The 18,506-nt window shown below is 39.2% G+C and overlaps 1 protein-coding gene across 2 annotated transcripts; it reads left to right on the top strand.

The window, feature by feature from the left end:
* The first annotated feature begins 423 nt into the window (after positions 1 to 423).
* tefa (TEF transcription factor, PAR bZIP family member a) lies at positions 424 to 17,747 on the top strand. Of its 2 annotated transcripts, none has more exons than XM_065242457.2 (5): positions 424 to 662; positions 14,671 to 15,042; positions 15,233 to 15,441; positions 15,639 to 15,850; positions 16,030 to 17,747. In XM_065242457.2, the coding sequence occupies exons 1-5, from the start codon at positions 587 to 589 to the stop codon at positions 16,049 to 16,051; spliced, it is 891 nt and encodes a 296-aa protein (XP_065098529.1). In that variant the 5' UTR covers positions 424 to 586; the 3' UTR covers positions 16,052 to 17,747. The 2 variants fall into 2 exon arrangements, with proteins under 2 accessions (XP_065098529.1, XP_065098528.1); XM_065242456.1 differs by lacking the exon at positions 424 to 662 and adding an exon at positions 13,004 to 13,353.
* Positions 17,748 to 18,506: the final 759 nt, after the last annotated feature.

Below are 18,506 nucleotides of genomic sequence, written 5' to 3'. Positions count from 1 at the left end.
CTTTGCACGAGCAACCTTTCACCGAGTTATAATGAACGAGGGTAATTTGTTGAACATATTCTATGGATTATTGTTGTTAATGTTAAAGTTAAAACTCTGATTTGGGTATTAAAACACGCTGATGTTTAAGCAGCACAAGTTATTCCGTGCTGTTATTGGATCTGGTTGTTCATTATTTATTAAAATGAAGAAAAAGTTCCAACTACATTTCTGAAATCACTTTCATAACATCGACATTTTTTGGTCTGTCGTAGATAACCTCTTTGTATTCCTATAGGCTAGCGGAGTGAGTAACAGTAGGCTCGACCAATGAAATCTCGCCCCTCGTTAAATATTAAACTAAATGCAAGCCTAAATGGCATTCATTGGTCAAAATGTTCGAGCCCTCTGAAAATAAATAAGTATGGGGTGGGACTAGTTAAGTAATTTCGTGGTTACAGAGCTTGTGACTATAAGCCAAAGTTTAAGGATTCTTAGGTTGGGGTCAAATGAGAGCGGTGACAGGCTGAAAGTCCATTACAGTTTGATTTGCTGAAGCCCGTAAAGTTGTCTCCTGCAACCACCTTTATACCGATATTTGTTTAAAATGTGCTCAGAAATTCCGGAAATATTTAAAGGCCTGCTTGAGCACCCATTCTCTGTCCCTTCTTTTGAAGACAACGGTAAGAATTTATATTATTATACAAATATACATACTCGTGTGATTGTCTTCAGTTTATATGCAGTAGATCGTATTTTGTTGTTTTTATCCCTTCTGTTGTTGTCTGAAGGCTGATGAGGTTAAAGGACAACAAACGCGTGTTTTGACTAAACATATCGTATTTGCGGTCAAAATGTTGGAATGTGGTTTGCATTGATTGAAATGTGCTGCTGTCTCACGTGTCTCTCACGAGTAAAGTAGTGTTAAAATTAAAATATTATGTTCAGTCTTAAATGTGCGTTTTACATGAACAACGAGCATTATCGACATTGTTTGAATAATGTTATTTACTTACAATAGTCAATCGTGCTTTTGAGTTTTAGATAAGCTGGCGGGCGATACAAGTCCCGCCTGTTACAGGCCTACACATTTGTAATAGAGGGAATATCAAGCAAATAGGAAAATTGGCAATTTATGAATTTTTATATAAAACGTAAAATCTAAACTATTCACAATAAAAAGTGACACAGAGACCTTTGTACTATTAACATATTAGATACAAATATTTTATATCTGTATTCAGTTTTGAAGCTAAATATATTATATTTCATTTTTTTTAACCCATAACGTACCCAGCCAACATTGCAAGGTGGGCCCCATATGGGCTTCCTATGTGGACCCTATATGGGTTTGTCTATGGGTTCCAGCTGGGCAACACAGATAGGGCCCATACTGGCCCCACCTAATGAAGCCCACATTATTTACCAGGGCCCAGTATGGGTTTTTAATTGGTACTGGACTGGTCCCTTATTATGTAATAATTATACTTTTAATGCTTAATTGTAATATATTTGTTTAAAATTGAAAACCGAAAAAAGCAACATAATTTTTAGTTTGGTAAATATCAGTTTTCAGCATTAATATTTAACAGTTCATTCATCTATAACATAAAAAAACATGAAGAAGGGGCAATATGAAAAATGAAAATTAAAAAAACTTTAAAGGTTCAAAATATCAAAATACTTTTTGTCAATTCATAACACTTTCAATGCTTAAATAATCTTCAATGCTAAATAATTAAAATTTCTAAAAACACAACTCAGAAAATAAATTACAAGTTTTGCAGTTGTGATGGACTCCAGGGGCACGTTCAATCTCACACCGGTGCGCAACGTTTTGCTACGGTTTCCGGGTTGAACGACATGTTTCCTGGAAACGGTGTGCAACGGAATGCAACAGGTTTTAGAAGCGTTTTCTCTTGTTTGGTGGGTGTGTCAGAAATGTCGACCCAATCAGCGGCAAGATGTATAAAACCACGCGGTAGTAAAGAGACAGCTCTCTCAATGGGTTCAAGTTGGAATGTTGTCTTTCATTCTGGACGGCAAGGTCAGTGACTGTAACATCGAGGGTATTTTACAGTATTAAACACACATTTATAACGATTTCATCAGGCTTTAGAAACAATTAAAAAAGAACACAAAGAATGGCCTCTCAGCTACCGTAGTTGCAACTCTTGCGTCATCACAACAGGGTGTTCAATGCATCACCGTTTCTGTTTAATAAACGTTGTGCAACGTTTTGTCGGGGCTGAACGCAGCCCTGGTGCTCCGGTAGAAAGTGTATCCTTGAGCCTGGGTGGGAATTCTTGACGTTGAAATGTTAATCATCTTTATAGTTGTAATTTTAAAAGTCCGCCTATTTTAGCAAAGATTATATAAAATATGAGTTTATATTATGTGAAAAAAAAATCATAATTAAAAACATTGGAAGCAGGACTACTTTGTCAAGCGTAATGTGTCGTAGCAGTGAACAGGTCATAATGAGGTCTCCTCTATATGAAACACCTGACTCCACTAATCAGACTCCTTCCAGAATGTTTGAAACATTTCTTTAATAAACACACTACAAACTGATTAACTTTCTGACATTTCTTATTTTCACTCATGCTCAGCTGTGCAAATTAAAATTTATAATTGGCAGGTAAACATTATAAATATCACAATTAAATGACAAAAATAATACATTTTATTTAAAATGTTTTATACTGATCAAATCATAACTGTTATATTATTTGCTCTTTTTTGACAATCAACCAAAAGTTATTATTTCAAGATTTTAAATGTATAAAGATGTATTTCAAGCATAAAATTATTTTGCCCACATAGGTGCCATGAGGGCCCCACATTATCATCCCTCATGGGCAAACCTATATGGGGCCCACATATATTGCCCATGTGAAGCCCATGCCCACATGTAACCCATGCTGCCCAGATGGGACTCACGTGGTGGGGCCCACATATCAATGTTGGCTGGGTAGTGCCATTGGATCTTTGTTGTCCTTTATGTAGATGTTTGTGATTAGACTTTTTATTTATTTTTCATTTATATCTAGTTTTGTATAGGTGTGTTTAGATCGGATATTTGTTGCATTAGTGCACCACAAGAATTACTTAATTTTTGACTGCTATATCTTACTAATGCAGCCATGTAAACATAGAATCATAACCATATTGCCCTATAAAGACAAAAGACCTTATCTGTCTAAAGTATAGAACTTAGAAAAATGACTTTTTAGTTCACAACGACATTGACTCAAGATAATTTTCCACATGATGAGGTATTGAATGTCCCAACCATATCAATAACTAATTTCTAACAAAAGTTAAGTTACTATATGAGACAATATACCACACACGTAGTAGGACTGCATATTCGTTGTAAACTCAGGGGTATGATAAAACAACTTTCTGTGGTTTGCGATTGGTCTGTTAGCGTGACATGACCAAACGTGTGAGTCCACGTGCCAACAGACTACAGCCTTGTTCGACTTCATGCGGCGCTGCAAGAACCGACAGCCGGATGACGTCAACGTACCGCGAGAGCGAGACGAAATTAGATGATTTTTTATTAGTGAATATCAACATAGGTACAAAACCTGTTTGTTCAATGCCACATGAACATGAGGTATCGTTCACATAATTATTCACATGTTCCCAGAGAAGAAAAGAGAAAAAAGAATTACAAAAAAATGAGTATAAAGTCGAACTCCTATTACTGCGTAAACAGGTTGTTCTCACTCGAAGCAACCTGAGCATGTGATTGTTTTAATCACAAACAATGCTTTGTTATTAGTAAATAAGTGGAAAAAAATTAATAAATGGCTTGCAGGTACAAACTGTGTCAAGGTTTGTGACCCATTTTTCGCATAGAGACAGAGCGCCGCGCGTCATAACCTGAAAACCACGCCCACCGGGGGGGAAAACAATCCAACCGTCTCCATTGACTTTGTATTGCGAGAGGCTGCCTCCTTGTCATTTCTGGCTTATAACAAAAAACAGAACTAGATAGAAAAGTTTGAAGACAAACTTTATGTTGGCTTGACAAAGCCTAGCCTGAATGTTTAAAACAGATTGAGAGAAATTTAAAACAAGTTTAGTTTAGTATTATAACTTTCCGTAAACATGATACCAAAAGTTACCATGTTAGCATGTTTAGCACTAAGTTAGCATGATGCTAACATGAATTAGCATGAAGCTAGCATGATGATAACATGAATTAGCATGAAGCTAACATGATGCTAACATGAATTAGCATAAAGCTAACATGAATTAGCATGAAGCTAGCATGATGCTAACATGAATTAGCATGAAGCTAGCATGATGCTAACATGAATTAGCATGAAGCTAGCATAATGCTAACATGAATTAGCATGAAGCTAGCATGACTTAGCATGAAGCTAGCATGATGCTAACATGAATTAGCATGAAGCTAACATGAATTAGCATGAAGCTAACATGAATTAGCATGAAGCTAGCATGATGCTAACATGAATTAGCATGAAGCTAGCATGATGCTAACATGAATTACAATGAAGCTAGCATGATGCTAACATGAATTAGCATGAAGCTAGCATGATGTTAACATGAATTAGTATGAAGCTAGCATGATGCTAACATGAATTAGCATGAAGCTAGCATGATGCTAACATGAATAAGCATGAAGCTAGCATGATGCTAACATGAATTAGCATGAAGCTAGCATGATGCTAGCATGATTAGCATGAAGCTAGCATGATGCTAGCATGATTAGCAGGAAGCTAACATCATGTTAACATGATTAGCATGAAGCTAACATGATGCTAACATGAATTAGCATTAAGCTAACATGAATTAGCATGAAGCTAGCATGATGCTAACATGAATTAGCATGAAGCTAGCACGACGCTTACATGAATTAGCATGAAGCTAGCACGATGTTAACATGAATTAGCATGAAGCTAGCATGATGCTAACATGAATTAGCATGAAGCTAGCATGATGTTAACATGAATTAGCATGAAGTTAGCATGATGCTAACATGAATTAGCATGAAGCTAGCATGATGTTAACATGAATTAGCATGAAGCTAACATGATGCTAACATGAATTAGCATGAAGCTAGCATGATGCTAACATAAATAAACATGAAGCTAGCATGATGCTAACATGAATTAGCATAAAGCTAACATGAATTAGCATGAAACTAGCACGACGTTAACATGAATTAGCATGAAGCTAGCACGACGCTAACATGAATTAGCATGAAACTAGCACGACGTTAACATGAATTAGCATGAAGCTAGCACGACGCTAACATGAATTAGCATGAAGCTAGCACGACGCTAACATGAATTAGCATGAAGCTAGCACGATGCTAACATGAATTAGCATGAAGCTAGCACGATGCTAACATGAATTAGCATGAAGCTAGCACGATGCTAACATGAATTAGCATGAAGCTAGCACGATGCTAACATGAATTAGCATGAAGCTAGCACGATGCTAACATGAATTAGCATGAAGCTAGCACGATGCTAACATGAATTAGCATGAAGCTAGCACGATGCTAACATGAATTAGCATGTAGCTAGCACGATGCTAACATGAATTAGCATGTAGCTAGCACGAAGCTAACATGAATTAGCATGAAGCTAGCACGATGCTAACATGAATTAGCATGAAGCTAGCACGATGCTAACATTAATTAGCATGAAGCTAGCACGATGCTAACATTAATTAGCATGAAGCTAGCACGATGCTAACATGAATTAGCATGAAGCTAGCACGATGCTAACATGAATTAGCATGAAGCTAGCACGAAGCTAACATGAATTAGCATGAAGCTAGCACGATGTTAACATGAATTAGCATGAAGCTAGCACGATGCTAACATGAATTAACATGAAGCTAGCATGATGCTAACATGATTTAGCATGAAGTTAGCAAGATTTATTATGAAATTAGCATAAAGCTAGCACGAAACTAGCATGAAGCTAGTATGACTTAGCATGGAGCTAGCATAAGGCTAACATGACCAAAAGACCCAACCCCCATGTCTCTATGATGTTCGGATCCAGAGATATAAGGCTTTGTTTATTATGTTGCTAGGGTGCTCATATTTGGTTGTTAGGGGCGTGGCTTAATACCTCAATAAGTATCCAAAGAGACTGATTGGATGTCTGAGTAAAATAAGCCCACCCCCATGTCTCTGTGACACTGTGATGCAAAGATATCCATCTGGGCATTTTATAATGGCAGTCTATGGAAGATGTTGCTAGGGTGCACAAAATGGTTGCTAGGGGCGTGGCTTAATAGCTCTGGGGTGATCCTAAGAGACTGATTGGATGACTGAGTAAAATGAGCCCACCCCCATGTCTCTACGATACTCTAAAGTGAAGATATTCCATCTGGGACGCTTTTATTCCCTTATATGGGCATGTTCCCTGCCCCATTATAAGTCAATGGGGAAATTTGGGTGGCCCTTACGCCCCAGGGGTGAAACTTACACCCCAATGTGAGGCATGTTCTTACAGAGCCTGCCAGCCTCTTCAAATGTGGTAACCCAGAAGTTTCTACAAATTTCTCGCTCGCAGCTATGACCCGTCAAAGTTTGTCGCAATGTTAAGTCAATGGAAAATTTGGGGTGTTTGAGCGCCCCGTTTAGGAATTCGGTAGGTCCCATCAGTTAGAAAAGATATAGCATAAATCTACGTACCAGTCTTAAAAGTTTTGTAAAATTTTGTGGGTGTAGCTTGAAAGCTCTAGGAGGAGTTACAGTTAGAAAAAGTGTGGACCAGAAGAATAATAATAATAATAATAATAATAATAACTAGATAGGTACATTTCCTGAAGAAAATGTGAAGTGGTGCTTGCCGTGGCAAATTTCTGGGGATCATATATGATTATACTCCAAGCCAAAAGTAAAACAATCCAACTCCCGTGTCTCTACGATGTTCTGATGCGGAGATAAAAGGCTGTGTTTATCCGGTTGCTAGGGTACTGTATATGGTTGCTAGGGAAAAAATGGCATCCACTGGTGATTACCCTCCGAGTCACGAGTCAAACGATCCAACCCTGGTGTCTCTGCGATGTTCTGATGTGGAGATAAAAGGCTTTGTTTACTCTGTTGCTAGGGTAATGTATTTGGTTGCTAGGGAGAAAATTGGCATCCACTAGTGATTACGCTCCGAGTCATGAGTCAAACGGTCCAAACCCCGTGTCTCTACGATGTTCTGATGCGGAGATATAAGGCTTTGTTTACTCTGTTGCTAGGGTACTGTATTTGGTTGCTAGGGAAAAAAATGGCATCCACTAGTGATTACCCTCCGAGTCACGAGTCAAACGGTCCAAACCCCGTGTCTCTACGATGTTCTGATGCGGAGATATAAGGCTTTGTTTACTCTGTTTCTAGGGTACTGTATTTGGTTGCTAGGGAAAAAAATGGCATCCACTAGTGATTACCCTCCGAGTCACGAGTCAAACGGTCCAACCCCCGTGTCTCTACGATGTTCTGATGCGGAGATATAAGGCTTTGTTTACTCTGTTGCTAGGGTAGTGTATTTGGTTGCTAGGGAAAAAAATTGCATCCACTAGTGATTACCCTCCGAGTCATGAGTCAAACGGTCCAACCCCCATGTCTCTACGATGTTCTGATGCGGAGATATAAGGCTTTGTTTACTCTGTTGCTAGGGTACTGTATTTGGTTGCTAGGGAAAAAAATGGCATCCACTAGTGATTACCCTCCGAGTCACGAGTCAAACGGTCCAAACCCCATGTCTCTACGATGTTCTGATGCGGAGATATAAGCCTTTGTTTACTCTGTTGCTAGGGTACTGTATTTGGTTGCTAGGGAAAAAAATGGCATCCACTAGTGATTACCCTCCGAGTCACGAGTCAAACGGTCCAAACCCCATGTCTCTACGATGTTCTGATGTGGAGATATAAGGCTTTGTTTACTCTGTTGCTAGGGTACTGTATTTGGTTGCTAGGGGCGTGGCTTGGGAGTGGCCAATGATGTGCCCAGTGATTACACTCCGAGTCACAAGTAAAACGGTCCAACCCCCGTGTCTCTACAATGTTCTGATGCGGAGATATAAGGCTTTGTTTACTCTGTTGCTAGGGTACTGTATTTGGTTGCTAGGGAAAAAAATGGCATCCACTAGTGATTACCCTCCGAGTCACGAGTCAAACGGTCCAAACCCCATGTCTCTACGATGTTCTGATGTGGAGATATAAGGCTTTGTTTACTCTGTTGCTAGGGTACTGTATTTGGTTGCTAGGGGCGTGGCGTGGGAGTGGCCAATGATGTGCCCAGTGATTACACTCCGAGTCACAAGTAAAACGGTCCAACCCCCGTGTCTCTACAATGTTCTGATGCGGAGATATAAGGCTTTGTTTACTCTGTTGCTAGGGTACTGTATTTGGTTGCTAGGGGCGTGGCTTGGGAGTGGCCAATTATGTGCCCAGTGATTACACTCCGAGTCACAAGTAAAACGGTCCAAACCCCGTGTCTCTACGATGTTCTGATGCGGAGATATAAGGCTTTGTTTATTCGGTTGCTAGGGTGCTCAAATTTGGTTGCTAGGGGCGTGGCTTGGGAGTGGCCAATGATGTGCCCAATTGTTACACCCCTAGTCACAAGTAAAACGGTCCAACCCCCGTGTCTCTACGATGTTCTGATGCCGAGATATAACTGTTTGTATTTTATGTTGCTAGGGTGCTCAAAAGTGGTTGCTAGGGGCGTGGCTTAGTAAGTCTGTAAGGATCCTGAGAGACTGATTGGATGCCTGAGTAAAATGAGCCCACCCCCATGTCTCTATGACACTGTGGTGCAAAGATATCCATCCGGGCATTTTATAATGGCAGTCTATGGTATAGGTTGCTAGGGTGCCCAAAATGGTTGCTATGGTAACCTTACACCCCATTGTAGGGGACGTCCTGACAGAGTCTAGCACCCTCTTCAAATTTAGTAACCCACATGTTTCTATGAAATCCTGGCTCGGACCTATGACCCGTCAAAAATTTTTGCAATGGTAAGTCTATGGGATTTTGCCCCATTGACTTTTCATTGGGGCACTTTTGGGCACCTCTTACACCCCAGGGGTACAACTTACACCCCATTGTGATCCATGTTCTTACAGAGCCTACCACCCTCTTCAAATGTTGTAACCCACATGTTTCTACAAAATCCTCGAGCGGAGCTATGACTCGTCAAAGTTGGGCGCAATGTTAAGTCAATGGGATTTTTTGGGTGGTTTTTCGCCCCCCTTTCGGAAATCCTGCACCCGATCGCTTATAAAAGTCATAGCAGTCGTGTCCTCAATAAGCCGGTCGATTTGAGCCCTAATTTATGGGTCTACGACAAAGCGTGCGGGACGAGTTACGCGCCGAAAAAGTGTCCAGAAAAAGAAGAATAATAATAATAACTAGATAGGTACATTTCCTGAAGAAAATGTGAAGTGGTGCTTGCCGTGGCAAATTTCTGGGGATCATATATGATTATACTCCAAGCCAAAAGTAAAACAATCCAACTCCCGTGTCTCTACGATGTTCTGATGCGGAGATAAAAGGCTGTGTTTATCCGGTTGCTAGGGTACTGTATATGGTTGCTAGGGAAAAAATGGCATCCACTGGTGATTACCCTCCGAGTCACGAGTCAAACGATCCAACCCTGGTGTCTCTGCGATGTTCTGATGTGGAGATAAAAGGCTTTGTTTACTCTGTTGCTAGGGTAATGTATTTGGTTGCTAGGGAGAAAATTGGCATCCACTAGTGATTACGCTCCGAGTCATGAGTCAAACGGTCCAAACCCCGTGTCTCTACGATGTTCTGATGCGGAGATATAAGGCTTTGTTTACTCTGTTGCTAGGGTACTGTATTTGGTTGCTAGGGAAAAAAATGGCATCCACTAGTGATTACCCTCCGAGTCACGAGTCAAACGGTCCAAACCCCGTGTCTCTACGATGTTCTGATGCGGAGATATAAGGCTTTGTTTACTCTGTTTCTAGGGTACTGTATTTGGTTGCTAGGGAAAAAAATGGCATCCACTAGTGATTACCCTCCGAGTCACGAGTCAAACGGTCCAACCCCCGTGTCTCTACGATGTTCTGATGCGGAGATATAAGGCTTTGTTTACTCTGTTGCTAGGGTAGTGTATTTGGTTGCTAGGGAAAAAAATTGCATCCACTAGTGATTACCCTCCGAGTCATGAGTCAAACGGTCCAACCCCCATGTCTCTACGATGTTCTGATGCGGAGATATAAGGCTTTGTTTACTCTGTTGCTAGGGTACTGTATTTGGTTGCTAGGGAAAAAAATGGCATCCACTAGTGATTACCCTCCGAGTCACGAGTCAAACGGTCCAAACCCCATGTCTCTACGATGTTCTGATGCGGAGATATAAGCCTTTGTTTACTCTGTTGCTAGGGTACTGTATTTGGTTGCTAGGGAAAAAAATGGCATCCACTAGTGATTACCCTCCGAGTCACGAGTCAAACGGTCCAAACCCCATGTCTCTACGATGTTCTGATGTGGAGATATAAGGCTTTGTTTACTCTGTTGCTAGGGTACTGTATTTGGTTGCTAGGGGCGTGGCTTGGGAGTGGCCAATGATGTGCCCAGTGATTACACTCCGAGTCACAAGTAAAACGGTCCAACCCCCGTGTCTCTACAATGTTCTGATGCGGAGATATAAGGCTTTGTTTACTCTGTTGCTAGGGTACTGTATTTGGTTGCTAGGGAAAAAAATGGCATCCACTAGTGATTACCCTCCGAGTCACGAGTCAAACGGTCCAAACCCCATGTCTCTACGATGTTCTGATGTGGAGATATAAGGCTTTGTTTACTCTGTTGCTAGGGTACTGTATTTGGTTGCTAGGGGCGTGGCGTGGGAGTGGCCAATGATGTGCCCAGTGATTACACTCCGAGTCACAAGTAAAACGGTCCAACCCCCGTGTCTCTACAATGTTCTGATGCGGAGATATAAGGCTTTGTTTACTCTGTTGCTAGGGTACTGTATTTGGTTGCTAGGGGCGTGGCTTGGGAGTGGCCAATTATGTGCCCAGTGATTACACTCCGAGTCACAAGTAAAACGGTCCAAACCCCGTGTCTCTACGATGTTCTGATGCGGAGATATAAGGCTTTGTTTATTCGGTTGCTAGGGTGCTCAAATTTGGTTGCTAGGGGCGTGGCTTGGGAGTGGCCAATGATGTGCCCAATTGTTACACCCCTAGTCACAAGTAAAACGGTCCAACCCCCGTGTCTCTACGATGTTCTGATGCCGAGATATAACTGTTTGTATTTTATGTTGCTAGGGTGCTCAAAAGTGGTTGCTAGGGGCGTGGCTTAGTAAGTCTGTAAGGATCCTGAGAGACTGATTGGATGCCTGAGTAAAATGAGCCCACCCCCATGTCTCTATGACACTGTGGTGCAAAGATATCCATCCGGGCATTTTATAATGGCAGTCTATGGTATAGGTTGCTAGGGTGCCCAAAATGGTTGCTATGGTAACCTTACACCCCATTGTAGGGGACGTCCTGACAGAGTCTAGCACCCTCTTCAAATTTAGTAACCCACATGTTTCTATGAAATCCTGGCTCGGACCTATGACCCGTCAAAAATTTTTGCAATGGTAAGTCTATGGGATTTTGCCCCATTGACTTTTCATTGGGGCACTTTTGGGCACCTCTTACACCCCAGGGGTACAACTTACACCCCATTGTGATCCATGTTCTTACAGAGCCTACCACCCTCTTCAAATGTTGTAACCCACATGTTTCTACAAAATCCTCGAGCGGAGCTATGACTCGTCAAAGTTGGGCGCAATGTTAAGTCAATGGGATTTTTTGGGTGGTTTTTCGCCCCCCTTTCGGAAATCCTGCACCCGATCGCTTATAAAAGTCATAGCAGTCGTGTCCTCAATAAGCCGGTCGATTTGAGCCCTAATTTATGGGTCTACGACAAAGCGTGCGGGACGAGTTACGCGCCGAAAAAGTGTCCAGAAAAAGAAGAATAATAATAATAATAAGTATGCAAGATAGTAATAGTGATGCTTTGCATAAATGCAAGCACCACTAATAAGTATGCAAGATAGTAATAGTGATGCTTTGCATAAATGCAAGCACCACTAATAATAAGCTTAGATCGAAGAACAGTATGTTGGCTTTGTCAAGCCAACATAATAATGCCTAAAAACTGCTGTGTGACAATATGTACAGCTAACAAGCCAAAGAACCCAGAAATAAGTTTTTATAAGCTGTCGAGCCGTAAAACCCTGTCTTTAAGGAGAATAAAGTGGATCGCCGACTACATTTCCCCCTATTGGACGCAGTTCTACTAATAGTATTACTATGAAAAGTTGCCTGTTTCCATTTTTGTGTCTTTAAACGCTCGTTTTTGGGGTCGACAGCTTATAAAAACTTATTTACAGATTAAAATTAATAACAGAATAATACATAAAAGCTGCTGTGTGGCAAGGTGTACAGCTAAAAAGCCAAAAAACCCAGAAATAAGTTTTTTTTTAAGCTGTCGACCTCATAAAACGAGCGTTTAAAGAAACAAAAGTGGGAACAGGCAACTTTTCATAGTACTTCTATTAGTAGAACTGCGTCCACTAGGGGGAAACGTAGTCGGCGATCCACTTTATTCTCCTTAAAAGCTGGGTTTTACGGCTCGACAGCTTATAAAAACTTATTTCTGGGTTCTTTGGCTTGTTAGCTGTACATATTGTCACACAGCAGTTTTTAGGCATTATTCTGTTTTTTGTTATAAGCCAGAAATGACAAGGAGGCAGCCTCTCGCAATACAAAGTCAATGGAGACGGTTGGATTGTTTTCCCCCCGGTGGGCGTGGTTTTCAAATTTGCATATCGGCGCTCTGTCTCTATACATTGGTGAAAAGGTACATAACTCTTTTGACCGACCAATGAGAAGCCAACGTCACCCATAGTCTCACTTTGTGATTTGGCCTGCCCAGAGCCCCGCCTCTGAATAAATTATTCATGAACGAAAAAAAAAACTCTACTAACCTATCCGCACACAGATAGGGCGTGGTATATGTGAATATTAGAACACTGTAGATCATAGCAGGCTAAGCACAACAGTAGCACGGTCTGAAAATAGACATCACTTGATCAACAAGGAGCTTTTAAGGGTCAAGTTTAATTGATACTTCATCAAAGTTTCGTTCTAAAGAAACGAAACCCTTTCGTTATTAAGGTTTCTGCCTCGAAAGGTTTACTCTAGTGTTACGCGCTGCGAGAAAGGGTCGGCGAAAGTAATGGCCACGGAACCTGTTTCCATCGCGATGGACACTGTTTCTAGTACTACGACTGTTATTCCAGTGGTCTTAAAGAAAATCATGGAAATCCCGCCGCCGAATCTTCTCGAAGGCGAGGACGGTGAGTATCGTCGTGCGAAGCCTGCCGCGGGGGAAGCTGCACTCCAAAATGGTTGACGAATGCACAGTAAACGTTAACATTTAACAAATTAATCCTATATGATAAAGTTTAGCCAATGGATACACAGGGCATGTTTTAGCGATATATCTGCATAATATTACTGAAACGTGAAATGTATTGTATTGTTTTATGGTGCACGGGACATTTAACACAGTATGAACCTTTTGCGAGTAAACGTCACTGCAAGCTGCGCACGCAATGTGGTGGCAGAAAAACAGTGGCAATGAATTACACACAAGTGAAACGAGCAGGATAACTCACTAGAAAATGTCTTATTGTGCTGTTGAGTGTCAGAATAGGAATGCAAAAAGAAGATGACCTTCATTTTAATAAAATACTGTTGTGGAAGACACCATTGAAAGATAAACGTAGGTGTTTATAGTTTCAATAAGCATTTGAACGGACAGACTGGAGTGATGAAATCATTTGGAAATCTTTTAATAATTAGAATAGAAAATAATTAAAGAAGATGTCCGGTGTTCTGTTCCCTTTATATAATTTATTTAGAAGGATTAAATATTTAAATGAGTTCATAATAAATATCACAATTTATTAAATATTTCATAATTTTTCTGTTTTCTATTTCTTCTTTTTACCTTATATCTTAGCCTATGTCTTTTTCTTGTTTGTTCTAAAATTATGATATTTACATACTTAATAAATATAGCACCCACAATGTAAATTGTTAATATACAGGCCTATACAAATTAATTTGTATGTAAACATAATCGTTTTAGAGCAAATACGTAGGCTACAAATATAAGGAAGAAATAATAGGAAACAGAAAAAAAATAATAAGTGATATTATATTGAATGCATGAAAGTACTTTTGCGATTTGTACTGTAAAAATTATTGATTTATCAATAAAGATCTATACATTACATACTTGCACACATATCAGTAGCCAAGCCATTGAAACTTCTAATTTATCTAAAAAAATAAATGTAACATGGTTAAAACGCTATAAGAAACATTACACTTAAGAGAAATATAGGGGAAACAGACCTCGACAAATCACCGGATCTATAAAAATTACAGTTTAACGCTAAAATACTTCACACTGTTATTACGGAGCTGTTACTTTCTGCCACCAGTTGGGCTCCGCCCACAAAAAACGTCATCTCTGTTTGCAAACACGCAAAAGGTCTATTGTTAAAGCGATTTTTTTCAAATAAATGGTTTTTATTGCCCTTTTCCAACAATATTTATAGCCCCGCTAATATACATCACTATTTGTTGGTGTGTTTGTATCGCAGAAAATGACAAGGAGAAACTCTTGGAAGATGCTGTGGACTCTGGAGGGGTCAGTGGAATGGGTCCAACGGCCGCCCTAACTCCTGCGATCTGGGATAAGACCATTCCCTACGATGGTGGAACCTTCCACCTGGAATACATGGATCTAGAGGAGTTTCTCATGGAGAATGGAATTCCTGCCACAGGTGATGAGATTCAGGAAGATATTCTTCTGAAGGATAGCTCACAGATGACAACTGAAAATCCATCTACAACATCTGGAGACCAGACCTCTCCAGCCGCCCCAATCTCTCTTTTGCCGATCATGGATCTTGATCAATGTGAGGAGGAAGTGGTCACAATCACCGCATCCAGCTCCACCGACATCAATTCAGGTTAGCAGCAGAGACAGAAAAGAACATTGTGTATTCTAATTTTCAACACACAAAAAATCAATTAACATGGTCAAGTTATTTATCAGGAATAGTACTTTAGTTAACATAAACTTACAACAACAACATATTAAAACTGATACTAGATTTAGATTATGATTGTTAATATCTCCTTTTTTATTTTGGACTTCAGACAAGGAGCGTGTGACGCCAGATCCCATTAATCCTGATGAAATTGAAGTAGAGGTGAACTTCCAACCAGATCCCACAGACCTCGTACTGTCAAGTGTACCTGGAGGGGAACTGTTTGACCCTCGAAAACATCGCTTTTCTGAGGACGATCTAAAACCACAGCCTATGATCAAGAAAGCCAAGAAAGTTTTTGTGCCTGAGGAACAGAAGGTAAATAAATTTAAGAATAAAACTAACAAGTTTACAAAATACTACCTTATTCAGTATTTCAATCCTTTTTTCAATCCTAATTTTTCATTTATTTTTATTCATATTAAACATTGCGAAGACATTAAAAAAAGTGTAATTTCCTTTAATAAAAAAATAAAGCGGGTCGAAATTCATTTCAACATCACTTACTCTCCCAGGACGACAAATACTGGCAGAGGAGAAAGAAGAACAATGTTGCGGCCAAACGTTCGCGGGACGCTAGGCGGCTCAAGGAGAATCAGATCACAGTTCGAGCGGCATTTCTCGAGCGAGAGAACTCCGCTTTGAGGCAGGAAGTGGCAGAGCTACGCAAGGACTTTGGCAGATGCAAGAACATCGTGTCTCGTTATGAAGCCAAATACGGACCACTGTAAGAAACAGCTGTGTGGCACAAGCCTACATCAACGCACAAACAGTTTTCAAATACAAATCACATTCAACTCCAATAATATAAAACTAGCTCCTAGTCAATGTGATCCAGAATTTCTGAAATGTGAAGTGGTACATACTCTTATGTTGAATAACCAAACATTTCTTTTCTTTTTCAAGTGAGCCAACTGAAGATCTCTAAACAATTGTTGATTTATTTGCATTGTTGTAAGGCAATAAATTAATAATGGTGTGGAGTATGGAGGGCTGAATAGTCAGAGTAAACAGAAGATGACGATGAAGAGGAAATGACAGGAGATACGTAATTGAATGATTCAGTTGGTAGAGCCAAGTGACATTCATAAGCTTATACAGATGAATCCTGTCAACCAATATAACCACCGGTCATTGGTTTGCATTAGTGAAACAGCATATCCAATATATCTTATGGAGCTTTTAAGTGCTTTTTTGTAATTGAAATGTTTTTCCTGACCTTTTTATGTTTCATGGTTTACTGTATAGTCAATAATATTTTTAAAGGTTTGTATTGAGGATGACTAGCACTGACTACCGAATACTTCCTTATACATTATTGGGATTTTTCTCTACAATATTACAAAATATTAATTCTAAGAATTCATTTAGAATGGTTGGTACAATGTATCATACAGTGGTACATTTTTGACTAAAACAGTTTCAGGTATTTTTCAAATATAAGGTGAATGGATCATGTTCTGTTTATCAGTACTGATAGGTTTGTGTTGTGTGCTTTTTTTTTGTAAAGTTTTTGAATTGATGATATGTGAATTATATATCTGCAAAACCATACTGTAGAATGAGTCTTTTAATAGTAGATTGATATCTGTACAACACAGAGATTTATTCTTTTCAATTTTTGTTTACTTGAGATATGCCTAAAATGTACATCCTGTGTTTACTACTCCATGGTCTCAAAAGGTCAGTATGCATACAGAAATAACACTCTATATGTGATTGTTTTTATTTTCTCTGCTTAAAATTAAGAAACAAAGCTAAACAAATTATTTTTAAAAAGCTTTTTCATATGGGTGATCCATCCATGATGCATTTTTTTTTTCAACTTTAGATATTTGACAAACGAATTGATGTACAATGTGAAATTAACATTATCTCAGTAAGGATCTTAAGAGTCTTTAGTACCTGTTTTCAATGAGAGATACTATGGTAAATATCAAGAACCAAACCGAAACTTATTTGCTTTTTAAAAGGGAATCTAATGTGTAATTCTGTGATTCTCGAAATATGTAATTCTGACCAAAACTGACTCCGATTTAAAAGCAGAGGGTGTCAAAAGTTTCTTGCAGCAGCAAGAACGTCACTTTAATCAGCTGTCTAAATGTTTTGTGCCGGTTTTCCAGACAGGGATTAGACTAGTCTTAGCTGTCCAAACTGCAAAGAAGATACAAAGAATACATAAGATAATCCCTGTTTTATTGCACTTTAGGTATGTTGCTCTCCTTGAGCTTTTTACTGAAGGTGGGAATGTAAAAGATGACCGTAAATTCATAATACAGTTGATGTCTGCCCAGTGGGGCTTCCTGGCAATGTGTTTCCTCTGTTTAAATATAAGAGCTTTTTATCTGAAAGGTGGGAAATGTAAGAAAAAAATATTAATACAAAATACAGTTTAATGGTTGTTAGGTGGGGCTTCCTGGCATTGTTTCTCCTCTGTAAAAAGCTTGGCTGCATTTATTATTTTTTTACTTTGCCAGCGTTGTTGGAATAACTAATATTTGTCAGATTTTAATGTTTTTTTAAATGTCATTGTTCTTTTGTAAGAAAGGATATTCTTTTTCACTTGTGTTGCCTTAATGTCTTGTCTTTTTTATGTTGTAAATATTAAAGAACTCAAAATCAAAGTTGTTTACAGTAAATTTGGCGTACAGTCATGATCTTTTGATGCCTAAGAGAAGAATTTTGCATGACTGAATCTCAAGTTTATAATGGGAGAGAAACGTTGTGTAACACAGATCGTTGCCAAAAAAGTTGCATAAGGTGAAGATAGAGGAGCTAAAAAAAGGAAAGTGTCATATGCAGATCATGTGTTGACGCAACTAAATTCCAGTCTGAAAATAAGAGCATCATTCATGGTGTTTTTTGCCGTCTTAAGTTTGCCAGATTTCCTAACAGTTATTAATAATTATCATCAACTGTTTAGCATTATATAATATTATATAACATTCAGATCATTATACTTTTTTTAAGTTTAATATCTTTACTATCAAATCTGTTGAACACCTACCACTGTCTAGAATACTTAAATATTGTTTTAACACACAAAGCCTTAAAGGTATAACCTATATACATTTCTTTAATCTGCTTAATACAAATGAAGATATGTAAAAGAATGTTTGTAACCAAGCAGAGCTGAGGCACCATAGTAGGAAAGAATAATACTCTTAAAGTGAATGGTGCCCCAGTTTTGTTTGGTTATTAGCATTTTTTCAAAATATCTTTGTGTTCAGCGGAACAAATACATTTATGCAGTTTTGGAAGAACTCGAGGGTGAGGAAATTATGGCAACCTTTTCTGTGAACTATCCCTTTAACCCTCATATTATGTTTGGGATCAAATTGACCCCAAAGCTACTCCAACATCTCTGAAAAATATGCTAATTG

This window comes from Paramisgurnus dabryanus, chromosome 1 (assembly GCF_030506205.2).
Source record: "Paramisgurnus dabryanus chromosome 1, PD_genome_1.1, whole genome shotgun sequence".
In the NCBI taxonomy this organism is placed as follows: Eukaryota; Metazoa; Chordata; class Actinopteri; order Cypriniformes; family Cobitidae; genus Paramisgurnus; species Paramisgurnus dabryanus.
Note: the sequence above shows the minus strand (reverse complement) of the source record. Positions and strands in the feature narration are given on the sequence as shown.